Source organism: Kogia breviceps, chromosome 1, assembly GCF_026419965.1.
Source record: "Kogia breviceps isolate mKogBre1 chromosome 1, mKogBre1 haplotype 1, whole genome shotgun sequence".
Classification (NCBI taxonomy): Eukaryota; Metazoa; Chordata; class Mammalia; order Artiodactyla; family Physeteridae; genus Kogia; species Kogia breviceps.
Genome location: NC_081310.1, coordinates 101,458,723 through 101,476,988, shown reverse-complemented (window position 1 = coordinate 101,476,988; position 18,266 = coordinate 101,458,723). Strand labels below are relative to the sequence as shown.

Here is an 18,266-nt window from a genome sequence, read left to right as displayed (position 1 = left end):
GTGAATTGCCTTTTAATTTTCTTAATGGTTTCTTTTTAAGAGTAAAAGCTTTCAACTTGATGAGGTCTTGTTGACATTTTTTTTCTTTTATGGATCATGCTTTTGGTATCATATCTAATAAATGTTTGCCTAACCCAAGGTCACAAAGATTTTCTCTTATGTTTTCTTCCAGAAATTTTATAGATTTAGAATTTACGTTTACACCTGTGATCCAGTGCGAACTATGTATGGTGTATATGGTGGGAGGCAAAGGTCTAAGTTCTTTTTTTTTTTTTTTTGACATATGGATATCCAGTTGTTCCATCCATTTTTTGAAAAGACTATCCTTTCCTCTATTGAATTGCCTTGGCACTTTTGTCAAAATCAATTGACTGTAAATATGAAGGTTTATTTCTGGACTCTCTACTCTGCTCCACTGACTATATGTTGTTCCTTACCCCAGCAGCACACTGTCTTGATTACTATACCTTTATGTAAGTTTTGTATAAGTCCTCCAGTGTTGTTCTTCTTGTGCAGTTTTTTGTTGTTGTTGAAGTATAGTTGATTTACAATGATTCAGGTGTGCAGAAAACTGAAAACATATATATATATATATTCTTTTCCATTATATGTTATTACAAGATATTGAATATAGTTCCCTGTGCTATACAGTAGGTCCTTGTTGTTTATCTATATTATATATAGTAGTGTGTGTCTGTTAATCCCAAATTCCCAATTTATCCCTCCCCCCTCTTTCCCCTTTGGTAACCATAAGTTTGTTTTCTCTGTGAATCTATTTCTGTTTTGTGAATAAGTTCATTTGTATCATTTTTTTAGATTCCACATATGAGTGATATCATATGATATTTGACTTTGTCTGACTTACTTACTGCTCTTAGTATGGTAATTTCTATGTCCATCCATGTTGCTGCAAATGGCATTATTTCATTCTTTTTTATGGTGGAGTAATATTCCATTGTGCATATATACCACATCTTCTTTATCCATTCATCTGTCGATGGACACTTAGGTTGCTTCCATGTCTTGGTCATTGTAAATAGTGCTGCAATGAACATTGGGCTGCATGTATCTTTTCGAATTAGTTTTCATCTTTTCCAGATATATGCCTGGGAGTGAGACTGCTGGATCATATGTTAACTCTATTTTTAGTTTTTAAGGAACTTTCATACTGTTCTGCATAGTGGCTGCACCAATTTACATTCCTACCAACAGTGCAGGAGGGTTCCCTTTTCTCCACACCCTCTCCAGCATTTATTATTAAATATTTTGATGATGGCCATTCTGACTGATGTAAGGTGGTACCTCACTGAAGTTTTGATTTGCATTTCTCTAATAATTCTTATGCAGTTTTTTGTTGTTGTCTTAAGTCCTTTGAATTTTCATATAAATTTTATAAAATTTAGAATCAGCTTGTCAATTATTGCAGAACAAGATCTTTTATCCTGTTACTTTACCAAATTTGCTTATTAGGTCTAGTACATTTTTTGGAGATTTTATAAAATTTTCTTGTCTATGAGATTATATCATCTGCACATAAAGACAATTTTGCTTCTTCCTTTTAATTTGTATGCCCTTAATTTTTTTCAGCTGCCTATTGTGTTGGCTAGAACGTCCAGTTCAATGTTGAATAGAAATGGTCAGAACAAACATCCTTGCCTTATTCCCAGTCTTAAGGGGAAAACATTCAGTCTTTCACCATTAAATATGATGTTAACAAAGGTTTTTCATAGATGCTCTTTATCAGGTGGAGAAAGTTCATTTTTATTTCTGGTTTGTTGAGTTTTTAAGATCTCATGAATAAATATTAAAATTTGCCAAATATTTTTCTGCATCTGTTAAGATGATCATGTGGGTTTGTCTTTTATTCTTTTGATATGGTGTGTTACATTTATTGATTTTTGGATATTAGGCCAACGTTGTACTCCTGAGGTAAATCCCATTTGGTCATGGTGATTTTTTTTAATGTTGCTGGATTTGGTTTGCTATTTTTTGTTAAGGGTTTTGCATCTATATTCTGAGGGATATTGATTTATAGTTTCCTTTTCATGTGACTTCTTTGTCTGGCTTTACTGTCAGCCTAATACTGAGCTACTAAAATGAGTTTGAGAGTGTTCCCTCATCTTCTGTTTTCTGAAAGAATTTGTGTAGGATTGGTATTGTTTTTTCATTAAATGTTTCATAGAATTCAACATCAGGACCTAGGTTCTTCTTTGTGGGAAAATTTTAAATTATTAATTCAATGTTCTTTGTTGATGTAGGTCTACTCAGATTTTCCGTATTTTTTTCTCGAGTCAATTTTGATAGTGTGTGTGTGTGTGTGTGTGTGTGTGTGTGTGTGTGTGTTAGGAGTTTGTCCATTTCATCTAGATTGTCTATTTTGTTGGAATAAGTTGTTCATAATAATCCTTTAAACTTCTATAGGGTAGTCCTGCTTGAATTGGGTTGTTATAGTTTTCCATTGACTTTAATCACAAGGGCATGGTACTGCTAAGAGATGCCATAAGGAATCTCCTGTATTCCAGAAATATTCTTCCTCACTTCCATTGTGTAGTAGCAGTCCAAATTCCCATTGGTAATCAGGATTAATCACCCTCATCATCTGTGGACATATAGAATACCTTATCTACCTTTCTTTGTCTGTTGATTCAGAGTTATGAGGAGACCAAAGTGGCTGGGTCACAGTCTTAACTTCCAGTTCAGTGGAATCCTTGCTGTGTCTCCTGGTAAACGCATTTTCTACCTTGGAACCAAGACCTCTAGACCAGGAGAGAATTAGGTTGCGGTGTCAGGAAGCAACAATTTTGCTGGTGGATCACTAAGGAGTAATAGTAAATGGTGCCACTCTTATTTCCACTTTTTCAGTGCTGGACCTTGAGTCCTGGATATGGGAGTAATAGCACCTTGTATCAGATGCTGATTCAGAGCATACACAGCCTTCTGGAAAACCTTGCACCCACCACCTAGCTGATGCTGTGACTGAGTCTTTAAAAGGCTGAGCCAACAGCTTCAAGATGGTGCGGAACATTGTAAGGTCGGTTAATTCCATGAGCATGGGCCCATTTCTGCATTTCATTTGCTGGTTAGAAACAATGCTGTGTGGAATACCATGGTGGTGGATAAGGTATTCTGTAAGCCCGCAGGTGGTAGTTTGGGCAGAAGCACTGTGGGCAGGGACTGCAAATCCCACTCTAGAGCATCTATTTCAGTAAGAACAAAGTGCTATCCCTTCCATAATGGAGTGGGTCCCATGTAATCAACCTGCCATCAGGTAGCTGGCTGATCACCTGGGGAATAGTGCCCAATCCTCCACTATTGGTGGTCTCTGCTGCGTTGGTCTCCGCTGCTGGCAGACTGGGCACTCAGCAGTGGCTGTAGTCAGATTGTTGCCCTTGGTGAATAGAAGTCCTTGTTCCTCAGCCCATGTCTAACCTCCATCCCTGCCACCATGGCCACTTTGTTCATGAGCCTATTGGCTGGGGAAGGAGTCTGACTGGTATCCACAAAATAGGTCATCCTATCCATTTGATTATTAAAAGCTTCTTCCACTGAGGTTACCCTTGGTGAGCATTAACATGGAACATAAATATCTTCTTTTTCACAGTGTCTTGCAAGGCAGCTACCTCAGGGGAGGTCATTATAGTTTCCTTGGGCAATGCAGGACTAATATGCTCAGACGAGGGTGGAAGGGATGCTTCTACTGGCAAAGAAGACTCATGTGAGTCCCCATTTCACATGACTAGGAGGAAATTACAACCCTATTATTTTGAGGAATCAGCTTTGTCCCAGGGTTTGGTGCATTAAGGCATTACGGAGGCCCCTCCAGTTCTAGGTCCTCTCTATTTACCACCTGTTTGTCCATTCTCTGTTTTCCCCTCAGGGCCAAGCCTGGGCTCCAGGAATCTTTGGTGAGTCTGTAACCAGTTAGCAATTCCTCTCTGAAGTCTCGTCATCTCCTTTCCAGTTCCAGGAATCTCTATTTCCTACCTTAGTGCTCCTCAGAGATACTCTTCCTGCCTCGACCTCTACAAGAATAGAGACTTCAATTGCTCTAGAATTGATGTCTGCTTTCTGCTCTGCCGAAATCCCCTTTCAAGAAATTACAAAGCTTGGCTTCCTGCCTGAAATGAGGGTAGGGGAAAATACAGTGATCAGGAACACAGTTTACACTTTCTTATATTACTCCGTGGTGGGGGTGAGATACCAAAGTTGATGAAGATGGAGGGAAAGACTTCCTGACTTCTCTCTTTCTAGAAAACTTAATTTCTCTATCTGCATAAGGCATGATAGACTTTCCCAAGAACCAGACGCTGTTCCTCCCTTTACATCCTCCACCCCTAGCCTTGGAGGGTTGTTTGAGAAGTTTGTTAGTGTTTAGTCTGTGTGACTAGCTTCTGGTGATAAATCGTATGTGTGAATTGTGGGGACGGCCAGCAACCAAAGTAAATAGTGCTTGTTGTGGGAGGGCTGCTTGGGCGGCCTGCTGGCCGCACTTCAGCTGCCTGACTGGCCCCTTGCAGGCACTGCTGATTGTGGATTCCCCAGGGCTCCGCTGCAAGGGTGGCTCAGGTCTCTGCGGAGCCCTCTGGTTCCTCATCTCCCTCAGCTAGGACCTGAGCAGCTCTGCCCTATCCATGGGGGATCAGGCCTCCTCTCCCCACATCAGGCTGACGGCAAAAAGAGTGCCAGGGTTCTGTACATCCCTTCCTTTGGAATCGCCCTCTCAGCCCAGCACCACAGGCTGTGTTTCCCGGGCAGCAGAAGGAAGAAGAAGATGGTTCTCTGCAGTGCACTAGACAAGAGGAAGGCCTCGACTGTCGTGCATGCAGTTGCCCAAACTCACCTTGCTCATTCATTCCTCCATACCTTTGCTTTTCACATGTCCTCTGCCACATGTCCACTTACCTTACTCTCTCCTTTTCTCCTGGTGAAATTCCTACTTATTCTTTAAGGCTCAGTGAAAACACCATCTCTTCTGAGAAGCCACCACTTCTCTCCCCTAACACTTGGTCCCCACAGCTTTTTGTACCTAGCTCTGTCATAACACTTATCATATTGGATTATTTACTTGCCCAGGTGCAAGAACTTTTAAAAAAAATTCTTTATTCCTAGGGTCTAGGTTGATGCCTGATGCACATCAACGATGATGATGATTAGTATAATAATAACAGCTATTATTCATTATATGCTTAGCAGTTGCAAGGCACAGTGCTAAGAGCTCCACACACATTATATCATTTATGCCCGTCACACTTCTAAGGGTAGCTATTGATGTTATCCTAGTTTTGGGTGAATTTTTAGAAATTCCTTAGATGGAGAGGGAGAAGAAAATTTCAGTTTAAAAGAAGGAGCAAGGGTGGGGACGCACGGCCTGTTGAGGGCAGGAAAATGGTCCTGGAAGGGGATACAAAAGAGAAAAATGAGGCTTGAAAGGTGAGCTGGTACCATATTATAGATGCATTTGGATGCCCCCAAGGCACTGTACTTTCTTGATAGACAATAGGGAGCTGTCAAGGAGGGGCCAATGTGATCTGAGCCAGAGGCTAGAAACTGGTGGCAAGCTGTGGCAATGACCTAGGTGAGGCCCAAGTGTTTATCACACATCTGGGGGCCATGCTTGGGGCTGGATTCCAGAGCCCAGGCCTGACGGGTGCTTACAATCAGGCGAGAAGGCAACTCAGAGTTGTAGGCACCAAATTTGGTGGGCACGCAAGGAAGGAGCGTGGGGGTGGGGCCCTGCAGCTGGGCAGGGTAGGGACAGGGTAGGCATCAGGAAAGATTTCAGTGGAGATGATGCTTGATCTGAGACTCTATTGACCTGGTCAAGAAGGTGGGGAGGAGGAGAGGAGAGGGAGAGGGAAGCACCACCAAGAAGAAAGCACTGCAGAATCAACAGCATGACCAGTTAGTGGGAATTTCTGGGTTTTGTTCATTCATTATTTTGTTTTATAAAACTTCTTTTGCTTACTTCAGTAATACTTGTTTATTGTAGAAAATGTGTCAAATATAGAAAAACAAAAAGAATAAAGCTATAATCCCACTACCTTGAGATAAATATTTAAAAATTAGGTATATATTCTGCCATTTTTATGTGAGTGTGTGTAAGTGTCTGAATAAAAATAAATGTGCATTTATGTGTGTGGGTATATATATATATATACACATACATATATTAATGTATCAATAAGTAACAAAATGTAAGTGTACATGCTTATACCTCTCCATCTTATGTCTATACTGTATATATCAAATATCCTGCTTCACCAGCCTTAGGTATAAAATAAGATTACATTCCTTTAATGTACAAACTTGACAGGCAGGCTAGTTTTCCTCTGGGATTCTCAAGTAGTTTCTAGGAATATTCAAAAAACCTTTACATATTCTTCAACCTGTCTTAATAGTACTGCTCCCCATCTTCCCCCAGACATATGTCTAAGATTTAAATAGGAAAAAGATGTATGGGTAGAATATTCATTCCAACTAACCCTAGAATGAAAACACTTCCTGGGCCAGGAACCATGTCTTTCTTGTCAATTGCCATACCCCCAGTGCTTAAATAACACCCACCACATGATAGATGTCCAGTAAATATGCTGAATAAATAAATGAATTCAAATGTCTACTTGTTCACACAATGAACATTTACTGAACATTTTTGATGTGATGAGTCCTGTGCTGGGGAGGAAAACTTTCATCTATGATGGATATAACTTAAAGATAAGCAGCTTTTAAAAACAAACTAGGCTTCCATGGGAGGCAGTGAGCTTCCTAGCATAGGAGGTATTCAAGCAGACTACTGACCAAGGTTGTAGAAGGAATTCCTGCTTTGGGAGGAATGTTGGACTAAATGACCACTAATGACTCTTTCAAATGTAAAATTCTATGATTGAATAAATTTATGAGTCATAACAACCAAATAGGTGACAGAAGGTCTCCAAAGGAGATATATTTGCAAATGAAAAGCAAATGTTCTTATGGGATCTAAATATTTATTGATAATAAATGAGATTTCTTGAGAAGATGACAGGATGTTGCTCTTGATTAGAGATAGATCATTTTAAAATAATGGAATTAGAGAAGTATTGTATTTCAGAATGTGTTTAAACATTTGTTTTTAATCCATTTACCATATTCAAAACCCATATTTACAAACAAAATAGCCAAGAACTGAATAAGACAACTAAAACAAGCTTTGGATGAATCTTTTTTGAGAAAGCCTAAAGGTCTGGACTTTGTTCATTGTTTGGGAAATCTGACTTCAACACTTTAAGACAAAAATTTCAATATGTTGGTCTTAAAGACATGGGATTCAAAATTCATTCATTTATTCCTTCATTCAAGAAATACACAGCTGGAAAAAAAAAAGAAATACATAGCTGGGAAAAAAAAAGACATAGCTAACATCCACTAAAACACTACAGACTGAGCAACATGAATAATTCCAAAAGGAAAATGAGATAATAATCTATGATATATTTTAACAGACTTTTAAAACATTTATTTTATTACAGACATAATCATCCATTAAATAATATTTTTTTAAAAATGGAAAGAGTAAAAAGATCACCCATAATCATATTATTTAATAAATAACTACTGTTATTATTTTTTTTAATTTCTTTTGAGTGTTTTTACACATGTAATTTTTATATAATTATAATATCACTGTAGAAGTTATTTTGAACTTTTTTTTAACATCTTTATTGGAGTATAACTGTTTTACAATTATTTTGAACTTTAAAATACTAATCTTTGGATAGGTTGGTGGAAATGTCTTAGTTTGTTGGAACTTAAACCTAATTCCCTAGAGCTTTAATTTATGTGCCTTGGCTTTCCTTTGTGGACCTTAAATATAAATCTTTTGAATTAAAAAAATTATAACATAGGTTTGTGTTTAAACAACATTAAAGTGGATTTAAAAAAACTAGAATTAAAAAAAACAAAAGCAAAACTAGAATTTTATAAATTTAATGGCCAGATTGTAAAATTAGATTACAGATTAGTAGCTGGACACCTAAATGTTCAGAACTGACAGTTGTTGCCATCGGCCTTAATAGCACACATAGTGTCAACCATAAACTATTTGGCCACTGTTTGTTTAATGGCAATCTCCTTTGTTAGACTCTAGGCTCTTTGAGGCCAGGGCTATGTCTGTCTAGTCCACAGCAGTATCCCTAGTGCTTGCTTATTGCCTGGTGTAGGGTTGGTTCTTAGTAAAATTTGAATAAGTCAGTGAGTGGTTCATTTACTGGGAGGTTTGGGCGTGGCCATGCATCCATCCATCCATTCATTCATCCATCATCTGATACCTTATAGAGAACCTGCCATGCACCAGGCAGTTTGCTGAGTACCACAGACACAGGGTTGAGCAGATGTAGCCCACCTACCCTGGGAGGAGGAGCTTGCCACCTGGTGGAGAAAGAGTAAAGTCCTTCACCATGTGCCCTCAAAACATCTCTTCCATAGATCTCTTGCCTGATGGTCTACTACGGAAGCTATTCCTTTGTATCAAGGCACTGTTCCTTTAAATCACAAATATGCTGGGAGATGGGCTTGTCAGTCATTCACAATTCAGGGTTTTTGAGAACTAGTTTCTCAAACTCTAGAGGGGAAAGGGAGAAGGAAGGTCATACAGCCATGTAAGGAGCATTCAGGGAATCATTTTCTCCCTTCTCTGTAGCAGTAGGCCCCAGGCCATGGGGAGGCAGCAGTGTAACAGCAAACATGCTCAATTGGCTGAGTCCATCACCACCTGTGAGGTGACAGGCAGCTCAGGTGCCTTACCTGCCTAAAGGCCATGCAGATCAAATGGGGCTGCAGGTATGATGGGGCCCTGGGAGTCACACCGGCCATGCTCTCCGCCCATCAGGAAGGAGGCCAGCCTCTCAGACCTGCTGCTCTACAGACGCCTCTCCTATGCAGCTTCTTCTCTAGAGGAAGCCCTTTTGGTCTCCTGCACCAATGCCACAAGAACACTAGCTGGGTCTCCTTTTCCCTCCATCTTGTGGGCAGAGGCTGGAGCTGAGCTCCCAGCTGTCCCAGGTAGGAAGGAGGCTGTGCTGGAGAAAAGTCAGACCTGGGGAGAGAGGCAGAGCTTGAACCAAACTCTACTTTATTGCCACACAGTCCCAGCCACCAGGGCAGCCCTCCTGCCCCCCTAAAGCTCCTGGCCCTGGGGTACTGAGCCTCCTGAGAGGCGGCCCACAGAGGCCTGCCATACTCTGTCCTGTCCAGCAGGACCTCATTTCAGTCACATGAGCATGAGGAAAGGCAACTCCTCCCTCCTTCCCTGACTCACATGGAGGTGATTGTGCAGGGCTGCAGTCAGGGTGGAGGTGGAGAGGGGCTGGAGTGGAGGCCTCACTTTGCCTCTCCCTCGCTCTGGAGGATTCCCAGTTTCTACTCATTCTCTGTGTAGTTCTCACGCTGTCTCCTCTCCTCGTGAGGTGGACCTGAGAGGAGAAACGCTCAAATAAACACAAGGCCAATGGCTCCCCCAGCTGGTCTCAGACAGGAAGCTCTGTCTCTCAGACCTCAGAGAAGGCTTGGGGAAGGGAGGAAAGGTGGCCTTCCTATGCTGCATTCCTGAGGGAAGCATGCAGCATGTCCACGTGGTTTTACCTGTTAGCAGTGCCATAGTTTTAAAAAGTTACCGTATAAAAATTAGAGTTGGGATGGTTGAGGAAATGAGGTCTGTTTGTTGAGTATAAATCTGAATGCAAGGAAATAACTGCTCATTTCTGTAAAAGATTTTATTCAAGTATTAATTTCACCCTGTATTTTAAAAAGACAAGTGCTTGAACATTGATTTTTCACATTCAGATGTGAAGCAGGTAGTAAAGGTGTTATTATTTCTATTTCTGACAGGTAGGGAAACTGGGGCTGCAGAGAAGCCATAGGACCTTCCCTGTGGGAGAATCTTGAGTCTGTGCCCTGAGCTGATTCTTGAGGACTATGGTCATATGAGCCAAGTCTGAACATTGCAGAATCCTGACACACAGTGAGTTCTTAATAAATGCCAGCCAATCAGAGCCCCCCCCCTTTACATAACTTCTCTGGTGTCCTATGCTTTTCCTCTTAGCATGCCATGCACCAGGCAGTTGACCCTTGAACTACATGGTTTGAACTGTGCAGGTCCACTTATACACGGATCTTCTTCAATAGTAAATACTATAGTACCATACGATCTGCGGTTGGTTGAATCCAAGGATGTGGAACGGTGGATAAGAAGGAATCATGTATATGGAGGGCTGACTATAAGTTATACACAGATTTTTGACTTCATGGTGGGTCAGCGCCCCTAACCCCTGTGTTGTTCATGGGTTCAATGTATATACTTATTTGTTCAATGTCAATCCTTCCACACCCATTTCTTTCTTTTTTTTTTTTTTGGAGTATAGTTTTTTTTCAGTTTCAGGTGTATAGCAAAGTGAATCAGTTATACGTACACATATATCCACTCTTTTTTAGATTCTTTTCCCATGTAGGCCACTACAGAGTGTTGAGTAGAGTTCCCTGTGCTATACAGTAGGTCCTTATTAGTTATCTGTTATATGTATAGTAGTGTGTATATGTCAATCCCAATCTCCCAATTTATCTCTCTTCCACCCTCCATTTCTTTCTTTTTTGTTATGTTTTAGATTTTCTTTTTTGATGTGGACCATTTTTAAAGTCTATATTGAATTTGTGACCATATTGCTTCTGTTTTATGTTTTGGTGTTTGGGCCAGAAGCATGTGGGATCTTAGCTCCCCAACCAGGGATTGAAACCACACTCCCTGCATTGGAAAGTGAAGTCTTAACCACTGGACCACCAGGGAAGTCCCATCCCACCCTCCATTTCTTGATGACAGATACCAAATCTGTGTTGTTCAACACCTGTGTGCTAGCAAATTGCCTGGCACAGTGGAGGCCCTCGCCAAATAGGTTCTAAAGTAATGAATGAAAAACAGTCTTTCTCACAGCAATTCTGCACAGTTGTGACACTTGGCCACTTTTTGCCTCAATTGCTAATTAATTAAATGGGAGTAATATATCCTTTCTCAAGGATCGGTTGCCCTTCTAAAAGTTGGGAAAATGCTGATGCTTGGGAAATGCTGCTGTCCCCATGGAGGTTCCAGACTGATGTGCTGAAGAGCACTCTCCCAGAGGCTCCACGATACCACAGCCAATTTCTTCTCTTTCTCCACCCATGCATTAATTGGAAGGAGATGTTACCTTTCACAAGACTCAATAATATTCTTAATTTATACCCCAAACAGAAGTTTGGACGTTGCCATGTTATGAAGGAAAATCAGATCAGAAACTATCTCAAGGAACTCCTGAAGTAGAGGCCCTTTGAAGGCCAGCATTGGTCATGGATCATTTGTCTAAAATCTTCTGTTGTGTTCTCTTTTCCATGCCCCAGGCCAGACACTGGGAGTCCATTCAGAAGCTACCCAGTGTGCAGACACTGAGGCATGTGTTAATGAGGACACCGTGTGTGTGTGTGTGTGTGTGTGTGTGTGTGTGTGTGTGTGTGTGTGTGTGTGCGTGTGTATGTCCTGGAAGCAGGCCAGGTGCTCAGGGAGAGGCCTAAGGATCTCTAGTAAGTCTTGAAGGACAAATGCAAATTAGGAAGCAAAAGAAGATGTTCAAGGTCAGGGGTCGCCAAACCCCGGGCCACGGACCAGTACCAGTCGGTGGCCTGTTAGGAACCGGGCCGCACAGCAGGAGGTGACCTGCGGGTAAGCGAGTGAAGCTTCATCTGTATTTACAGCCACTCCCCATCGCTTGCCTTACCACCTGAGCTCCCCCTCCTGTCAAATCAGCAGCAGCATTAGATTCTCATAGGAGCACAAACCTTACTGTGAACTGCGCATGCGAGGGATCTAGGTTGCACGCTCCTTATGGGAATCTAACGCCTGATGCTCTGAGGTGGAGCTGAGGCGGTGATGCTAGTGCCAGGGAGCGGCTGCAAATACAGATCATCATTAGCAGAGAGGTTTGACTGCACAGAGACTATAATAAATCAATGCACTCGAATCATCCCTAAACCATCCTCCCCCACCCCATTGGTGGAAAAATTGTCTTCCACGAAACTGGTCCCTGGTGCCAAAAAGGTTGGGGACCACTGTTCTAGGTGAAGAGGACAGGATGATGAAAGCCACAAAGGTGTGAGAACTCCCAGCAAGTCTGGAATCCATCTCTGCATGTTTTCTTAGGATGTGTATATGGCTTAGTGGTTACTGTTTGTTCCAGGTGACAATGCTTTCTCACCTTGGAGTGTCTTCAAGAGTGGTTACCCAGTGTGATTCTGAGAAACCACACTCCTGGCCAGCTGATGCCAGTGGGGGGATGAGAAGGCACCCCATTTCCAGCTGCTTCCTTAACAGGGATCCCAAAAGAGCACTGTATTGCTATATTTATGATTCATTTTTTGGAAATGGAAAGACCTCTTGCCAAATCCCTGTCAACAGAGGTGGGATCTAGGATGGGGTGCCCAGGGCCTGGGAGAGGTGGGTGGGCTAAACCTTGGGGTTTCCCAGAATTTCAGAATTAGAAGAGGCTGAAATGGATAGGTTGGCTGGCCTCCCCTGGATGCTGATGTCTGAGACCTCTGTGGAAAAGTCCAGTGGGTTGCACGCTTGCCCTCTGGCTGGCTTGTGAAGGAACGTGGCCTTAGCCAGTTTGGGCCAGTTTACCTTTAGGGTGGACCACTGGGCAGTAGGCCTGGGAGAGGCACACCCTCAGATCAGCCTGTTCCTCAGCACAGAAGTTTGCTTTGTTTCCCTTAAGGCTGGTCTGCTTATGTTGACACTGATTCTTGTAAAGTGATGCATGGGCAGGGTTTTACTCACAGGTGAAAAAACCATAAGGCATGGATCTCCATGAGATCATTTTGCTCCCGCCTGGGAGGTAAAGCCTTCTTTCTAACTCAGGCTGATACAGGGTTTTGTACCACCATCGTCACCATAAACTAATGAGTAGCCCATTTTTTTATTGAGGCTCCTACAAGTTATCACATTTCCGGGGTGTCCAACTCTTACCAGCAGCTCAGGTTTTTGTCCCAGTGAACTAATGTTCTCATCAGTAGTTCCCTCTGATAAGCTGAGGAAAGTGGAGAGTTCAAGGACTGAAAACTAATTGGGAAAAGTGGGCACTTAAACTTCCTACCCGATCAATGATCCCTTTGCTCTAGTCTAGCCTTCTCAGGATTTGGGGTGCAGTGAGAAGTGGGTCTGCTATTTATCTCACATATTTTCATGTCTCTGGGCTCCTCCTTCACTGGAACCACAGACTGGAAGGGACCTTCGGGATGATTTAGCCCACCCTGCATCGCGCATTGAGCTCAAAGGCCCAGAGACATTATGCCTGAGAGCACACAGTTATTAGTGAAGGGATGGACCCAGAGCCCAGGCTTTTTGACATCCAGCTCAGTGCTCAGTCCACCAGCCCATGCTGGCTCCATACTCATGTTCAGCCCTGGGTATTTTATTACCTTCTTTCCCCCAACGCTTCGTGGCTTTGTAATCAGAGCACAGTGGTCTTTATGCAGATGATACTTAGGAAAAGTGTAGCCTAACATTTGATTTGCTGGGGGTTGTCATGTCAGCTTGCAGGAAATGCACTAGAAGTGTGTGGGGAAACACTGCAAGGCATTCTCCATGACTTCTACATATGGTTTTCAAGGAATGGGGCAGTGATATCATTCATTCTTGAACAGAAAAAACAAACCAAGCTTGTTTTCAGGGTCTAGCACAGCACTTCACACAGAGGCTGGAATTCCCCTACTGGCCATCATGCTGAGTATAGGGCATCACCAGTACTGTAAAGTCTCTGGATCTTTTGGGCTTAAATGGAAAAGCATCATCTCTAGGGTGGGGAAGGAAGTACAGGCTTTGTAGTTTCACATAAGTAAAATCCAAGTAATATCCCTTGGAATATTAGCTACCACTGTGGCCTGCCTTCTATGTGTCAGTTATGCTGCTCCTATTAACTCATTCAGTACTCAGCCCTAAGTGGTGAAATTATTTTATTCCCAATTTTATGAATGAGAAGAGTGAGACTCAGTTGCTTGTCCAAAGTCATAAGGTAGAATGCTGCAGAACGTGGAGTCAAATTGTCTGACTGTAAGCCCTCCAATCCAGAAATGTCTGAAGACATGGCAGGAGGGCTCCCAGGGATAAAGGCCATTGAGCTGCCATCTCCTGCCAGATGCTGGGCTTCTGTTCTCCATGCCCAGACTCCTAACGGGGACAGCAGAACACTTGTTCACGTTCTCACCTCCACATCCTATCCCCATGGAAGGGTGAAAAAGAAGCAGAGGAGATCCAGCCACCTCCACTTGCCCTCTCAATGTTTGTCACCATGAGCTGCAGCAATGAGGATGGACTGGACTCTGGTGTGATGGGTTGGCACATGGTCTCAAGTTTCTGGTGCTGGGGTTTGGAACACAACTGCACTTGCTTTGGGGAGGAAGAGGGTTGCTGTTTACCAGCACCAAGTCTCTGAATTCATTCTAGTGACCTTTGAGAATTCACTCTCTATGGGAATAAAAGTTATGGAGAAGGAATTTTTTTAATCCGCTACACACGTGTAGGTCGAATTATTATTGCCAAATAAAACAAGTATAATTTTCCCCTCCCATAATCTTTTTTTTTTTTTTTTTTTTTTTTTTTTTTTTTTTTTTCTGTACGCGGGCCTCTCACTGTTGTGGCCTCTCCCTTTGCAGAGCACAGGCTCGGGACGCGCAGGCTCAGCGGCCATGGCTCACGGGCCCAGCCGCTCTGCGGCATGTGGGGTCCTCCCAGACAGGGGCACGAACCCATGTCCCCTGCATCGGCAGGCGGACTCTCAACAACTGCGCCACCAGGGAAGCCCTCCCCTCCCATAATCTTAAACAGACATATTCTAGAAACATTTTGTCCATGTCTTCAGATTGCTTTGCTTTTTCTGGTGTCAGGTCAACAGAAAAATGTGACACCCTGGTCGTGAAAGCCTGGGTCAGTTTTTGAGCAATATCTGTATAACTGGTAGATTTTATTTTGTTATTACTTTTTGTTTGCCCTTCATCATACACTCCTCAATAGAACTAAAGACACTCTGTTCTAAGGAAGTTCATGATCTAATGATGCCCTTGGGAAGTCACTGGTTTTTATTGTAGTTATTTTGCAAATCAGAAAAACAAAAAAGGTCAATGCAAGTCATAAGCCATATAAATAAACCTATTAAGAAGGAAATGGAGAAGTTACAAAGTATCACGGAGATTTGTTATTCTTGGAGTTTGTTTTTCTCTCTGTAAGGAAATAGGTTGTTTTCTTTGGTTTTGTTTTAAAAACCAATTGCAAAAAAACCCCATTAAATGTGGTGGGAGGATGTACCCATAGGACCACTTTATAAGGAGCAATGAGCACTTGAAAATTATCAATATTCCTTTAAATTTAGGAACACTTTGAGCGCTCTGAGTGAATTAGTGAGAGGGAGTAAAGAGTTAGGTAAATATGTAAACTCCATTCTGCAGTTAGTTTTCTAGAGGTATGCTCAGTTATATAAGGAAGTGAGCAAAGGTTAGAGAGCTAGAGTCCAGGTGATTCTACCCAGAAGGTTTTCCCAGAGCAGTGGGGAAGAAGAAGAATGCCATTTCCTTCTTACTATCTGGACTGGCTGGCAATGCCCTGGTCTGGTGGTTCCACTGGTGTGAGGCACGTCGCCATCTCTCCCTGCTCTTCCCCTTCCCTACCCTTGCCCTTTCATAATTCCCAAGGAACATGAAGCCCTCAAGCCAGTCAAGCTCACTGTGACTCAGTGTATCTCCCACGATCTTCTCTGACACATGGAAGAAGAAGGAATATTTCTTAGTTTGATGATTTGCATCTAGTTTATTTAAGGGTCAACAGCCAAAGGTGAAAAAGGGATGTAAAGACTAGATCCAGGTGAGGCAGCGGTGAGAGGATGAACAACAAGTTTGATGCATTGAAAGATGCCAACAGTGGGGACCATGATCAAAATGAAGAAAACAGGAAGCAGAAAGATGGTGAGAAGGAAAAAATGGAACGAGACAAGACTCAAAGCAGCAGCAAGAGACAGGCTGTTGTCTCTGGGCCAGCAGAGCACCCGCTGCAGTATAGCTACACTTTCTGGTACTCCAGGAGAACCCCTGGCCGTCCCACCAGCTCACAGAGCTACTAACAGAATATCAAACAGATTGGCATCTTTGCCTCTGTGGAGCAGTTCTGGAGGTTTTACAGCCACATGGTACGTCCTGGGGACCTGACAGGCCACAGTGACTTCCATCTCTTCAAAGAAGGAATTAAACCCATGTGGGAGGATGATGCAAATAAAAATGGTGGCAAGTGGATTATTTGGGTGTGGAAGGGCTTGGCATCCCGTTGCTGGGAGACTCTCATCCTGGCCATGTTGGGGGAACAGTTCATGGTTGGGGAGATCTGTGGGGCTGTGGTCTCTGTCTGGTTTCAGGAGGACATTATTTCAATATGGAATAAGACTGCCAGAGACCAAACCACCACAGCCCGCATCCGGGATACGCTTCGGCGAGTGCTTAACCTACCTCCCAACACCATTATGGAATACAAAACCCACACCGACAGCATCAAGGACAATTCAAGCTTTCGAAATACAAAAATCACATTGTGAAAGTACACAAGCTGGCAATAATCCTTTTCTGTATGTGTGTGTTTGTCCAAAACGGATGGGAGGTCTCTGGCTGGCCCTTCCTGCTCACTGAGGGGACGTCCCTGAGCCTCGAGCTCCCCTTTTGCACTCATTCCTGGAGGATGGATTCTGCTAGACACCCTCCAGCATCGCTGACTTTATAAAGTGGAAAAAATGGAAAACATGACTTTGTAATAGACAAACTCTTTTTTTAATGGGGTTCTGTGGGGGGAGTTCAGCCTTTCCTTTTGCTGTGTGCTGTCCAGATGCCTCCTGGGCACCCTGTGGTGCTCTCCTCTGCTGTACGAAGGGCGTTGTGACCACGTGTACAAGCCAGAGCTGTCAACTGAGCATGATCAGTATTATGAATGTCTGTGCATCCAGGAAAAGCTTTTTGTTGGAGAGTCCCGGAATAGCTATAAATGCTGTCTTCTAGATCTGCCATTTTGTTTTTTTAAAAAAAAGACTAGATGTAAACATTGTTAAGGTAGAAAACTGGTACTTTGAGAGTCTGCATTTCTGCATTCAAGGGTAGAAATGGAAATTTACCTTTGGGGCACCCTAGTCATTTTTGAAGAAATGGTTAGGTGGTCCTTCCTCCATTATGCTGGCCAGTATAGCAGAAACTGTTTTCCCATTTTGGAATATCTGGGAGGTGCATTTTGTTCATTGCTGTATCTGTAGCACCAAGAGCTGTGCCTGGTGCAAAACAGATAAATATCTGTAGGAATGAATGAATGTTTGATCAGTGGAGGTAATTGTCTTAGGCTGCCAAGATGTGAGGGCTGGGAAGCACATCTGAGAACCCTGCATGGGAGCTTGACATGCACTTTTTAAGAAGTTATATAATTGATAGTGACCGGAAGGAGTTGAAATAGCACTCTTGGCACCACAGTTACTGTAGGCACTTATGGCTTGACCTGAGGCCCTTGCACAGTCTGTTACCCTGTTTCCATTGAAAATGCATCTTGAGTCCCAAGAATTGGCTTATAAGTGACCTTGCGAAATACAAACCAATCTTAGTTGAAACCTTCCCGAAACTCTGGTTCAGCTTTGGCTGTTTAGTAATATGTCCACAAATAAGTCATTACTGGGAAACCTGATGGCCTTTATTCTTATGGTTTGTTCCTAGCAGGAAGCGTTGGTGAAGTATCAGGAATGTAGACTTGGACCTTGTAGACCACTTTGCAGCTGTGACATTTTCCTAAGTGTCCCAAGAAGACCAGAGGATCTTAAATGGGCCAGGGAGAGGTCCTTCCAGGTATGTTAATATCTTAGATGCTCTGGCTGAGCAGAGTGTGACTCAGAAATATCCCAGTGGCCACCAGCAGTCACAAGTTTCAGTAAGATGCAGATGAATCAGAGAAAATCAGGGTAACATCACAGAAGATCATAAGGTTTGACATGAGGCTGGTTGATCAGCTCTGAGAGATGGCTGGACTCTCACACACAGCAAATGCATAATAATGCAGGTTTGAAGGGATATTCTCCATGTAGGCTCATTTAGGCACCACAACTTGTTCTCCTGGAGGTTGGGGTTGGTGAGAAGCAGACAGTCTCAGATGGCATCTGTGCTGAGGCCACAGATATCCAGGCAGAAGCCTGGCACGTTGTTCT

At 42.8% G+C, this 18,266-nt stretch overlaps 1 protein-coding gene across 1 annotated transcript; it reads left to right on the top strand.

The window, feature by feature from the left end:
- Positions 1–15,929: 15,929 nt before the first annotated feature.
- On the top strand, positions 15,930–16,676 carry LOC131760204 (eukaryotic translation initiation factor 4E type 2-like). Its single transcript, XM_067036849.1, has 2 exons — positions 15,930–16,070; positions 16,206–16,676. The coding sequence occupies exons 1-2, from the start codon at positions 15,930–15,932 to the stop codon at positions 16,629–16,631; spliced, it is 567 nt and encodes a 188-aa protein (XP_066892950.1). The 3' UTR covers positions 16,632–16,676.
- The last annotated feature ends 1,590 nt before the right edge of the window (positions 16,677–18,266 follow it).

What these genes read in the sequence shown, in the direction of transcription:
- LOC131760204 (XM_067036849.1), top strand. Translation starts at nt 15,930, where the DNA reads ATGAACAACAAGTTTGATGCATTGAAAGATGCCAACAGTGGGGACCAT. An exon ending in GCAGCAAGAGACAGGCTGTT is followed by an intron (nt 16,071 to 16,205) that starts GTCTCTGGGCCA and finishes GCCTCTGTGGAG; the next exon opens with CAGTTCTGGAGGTTTTACAG.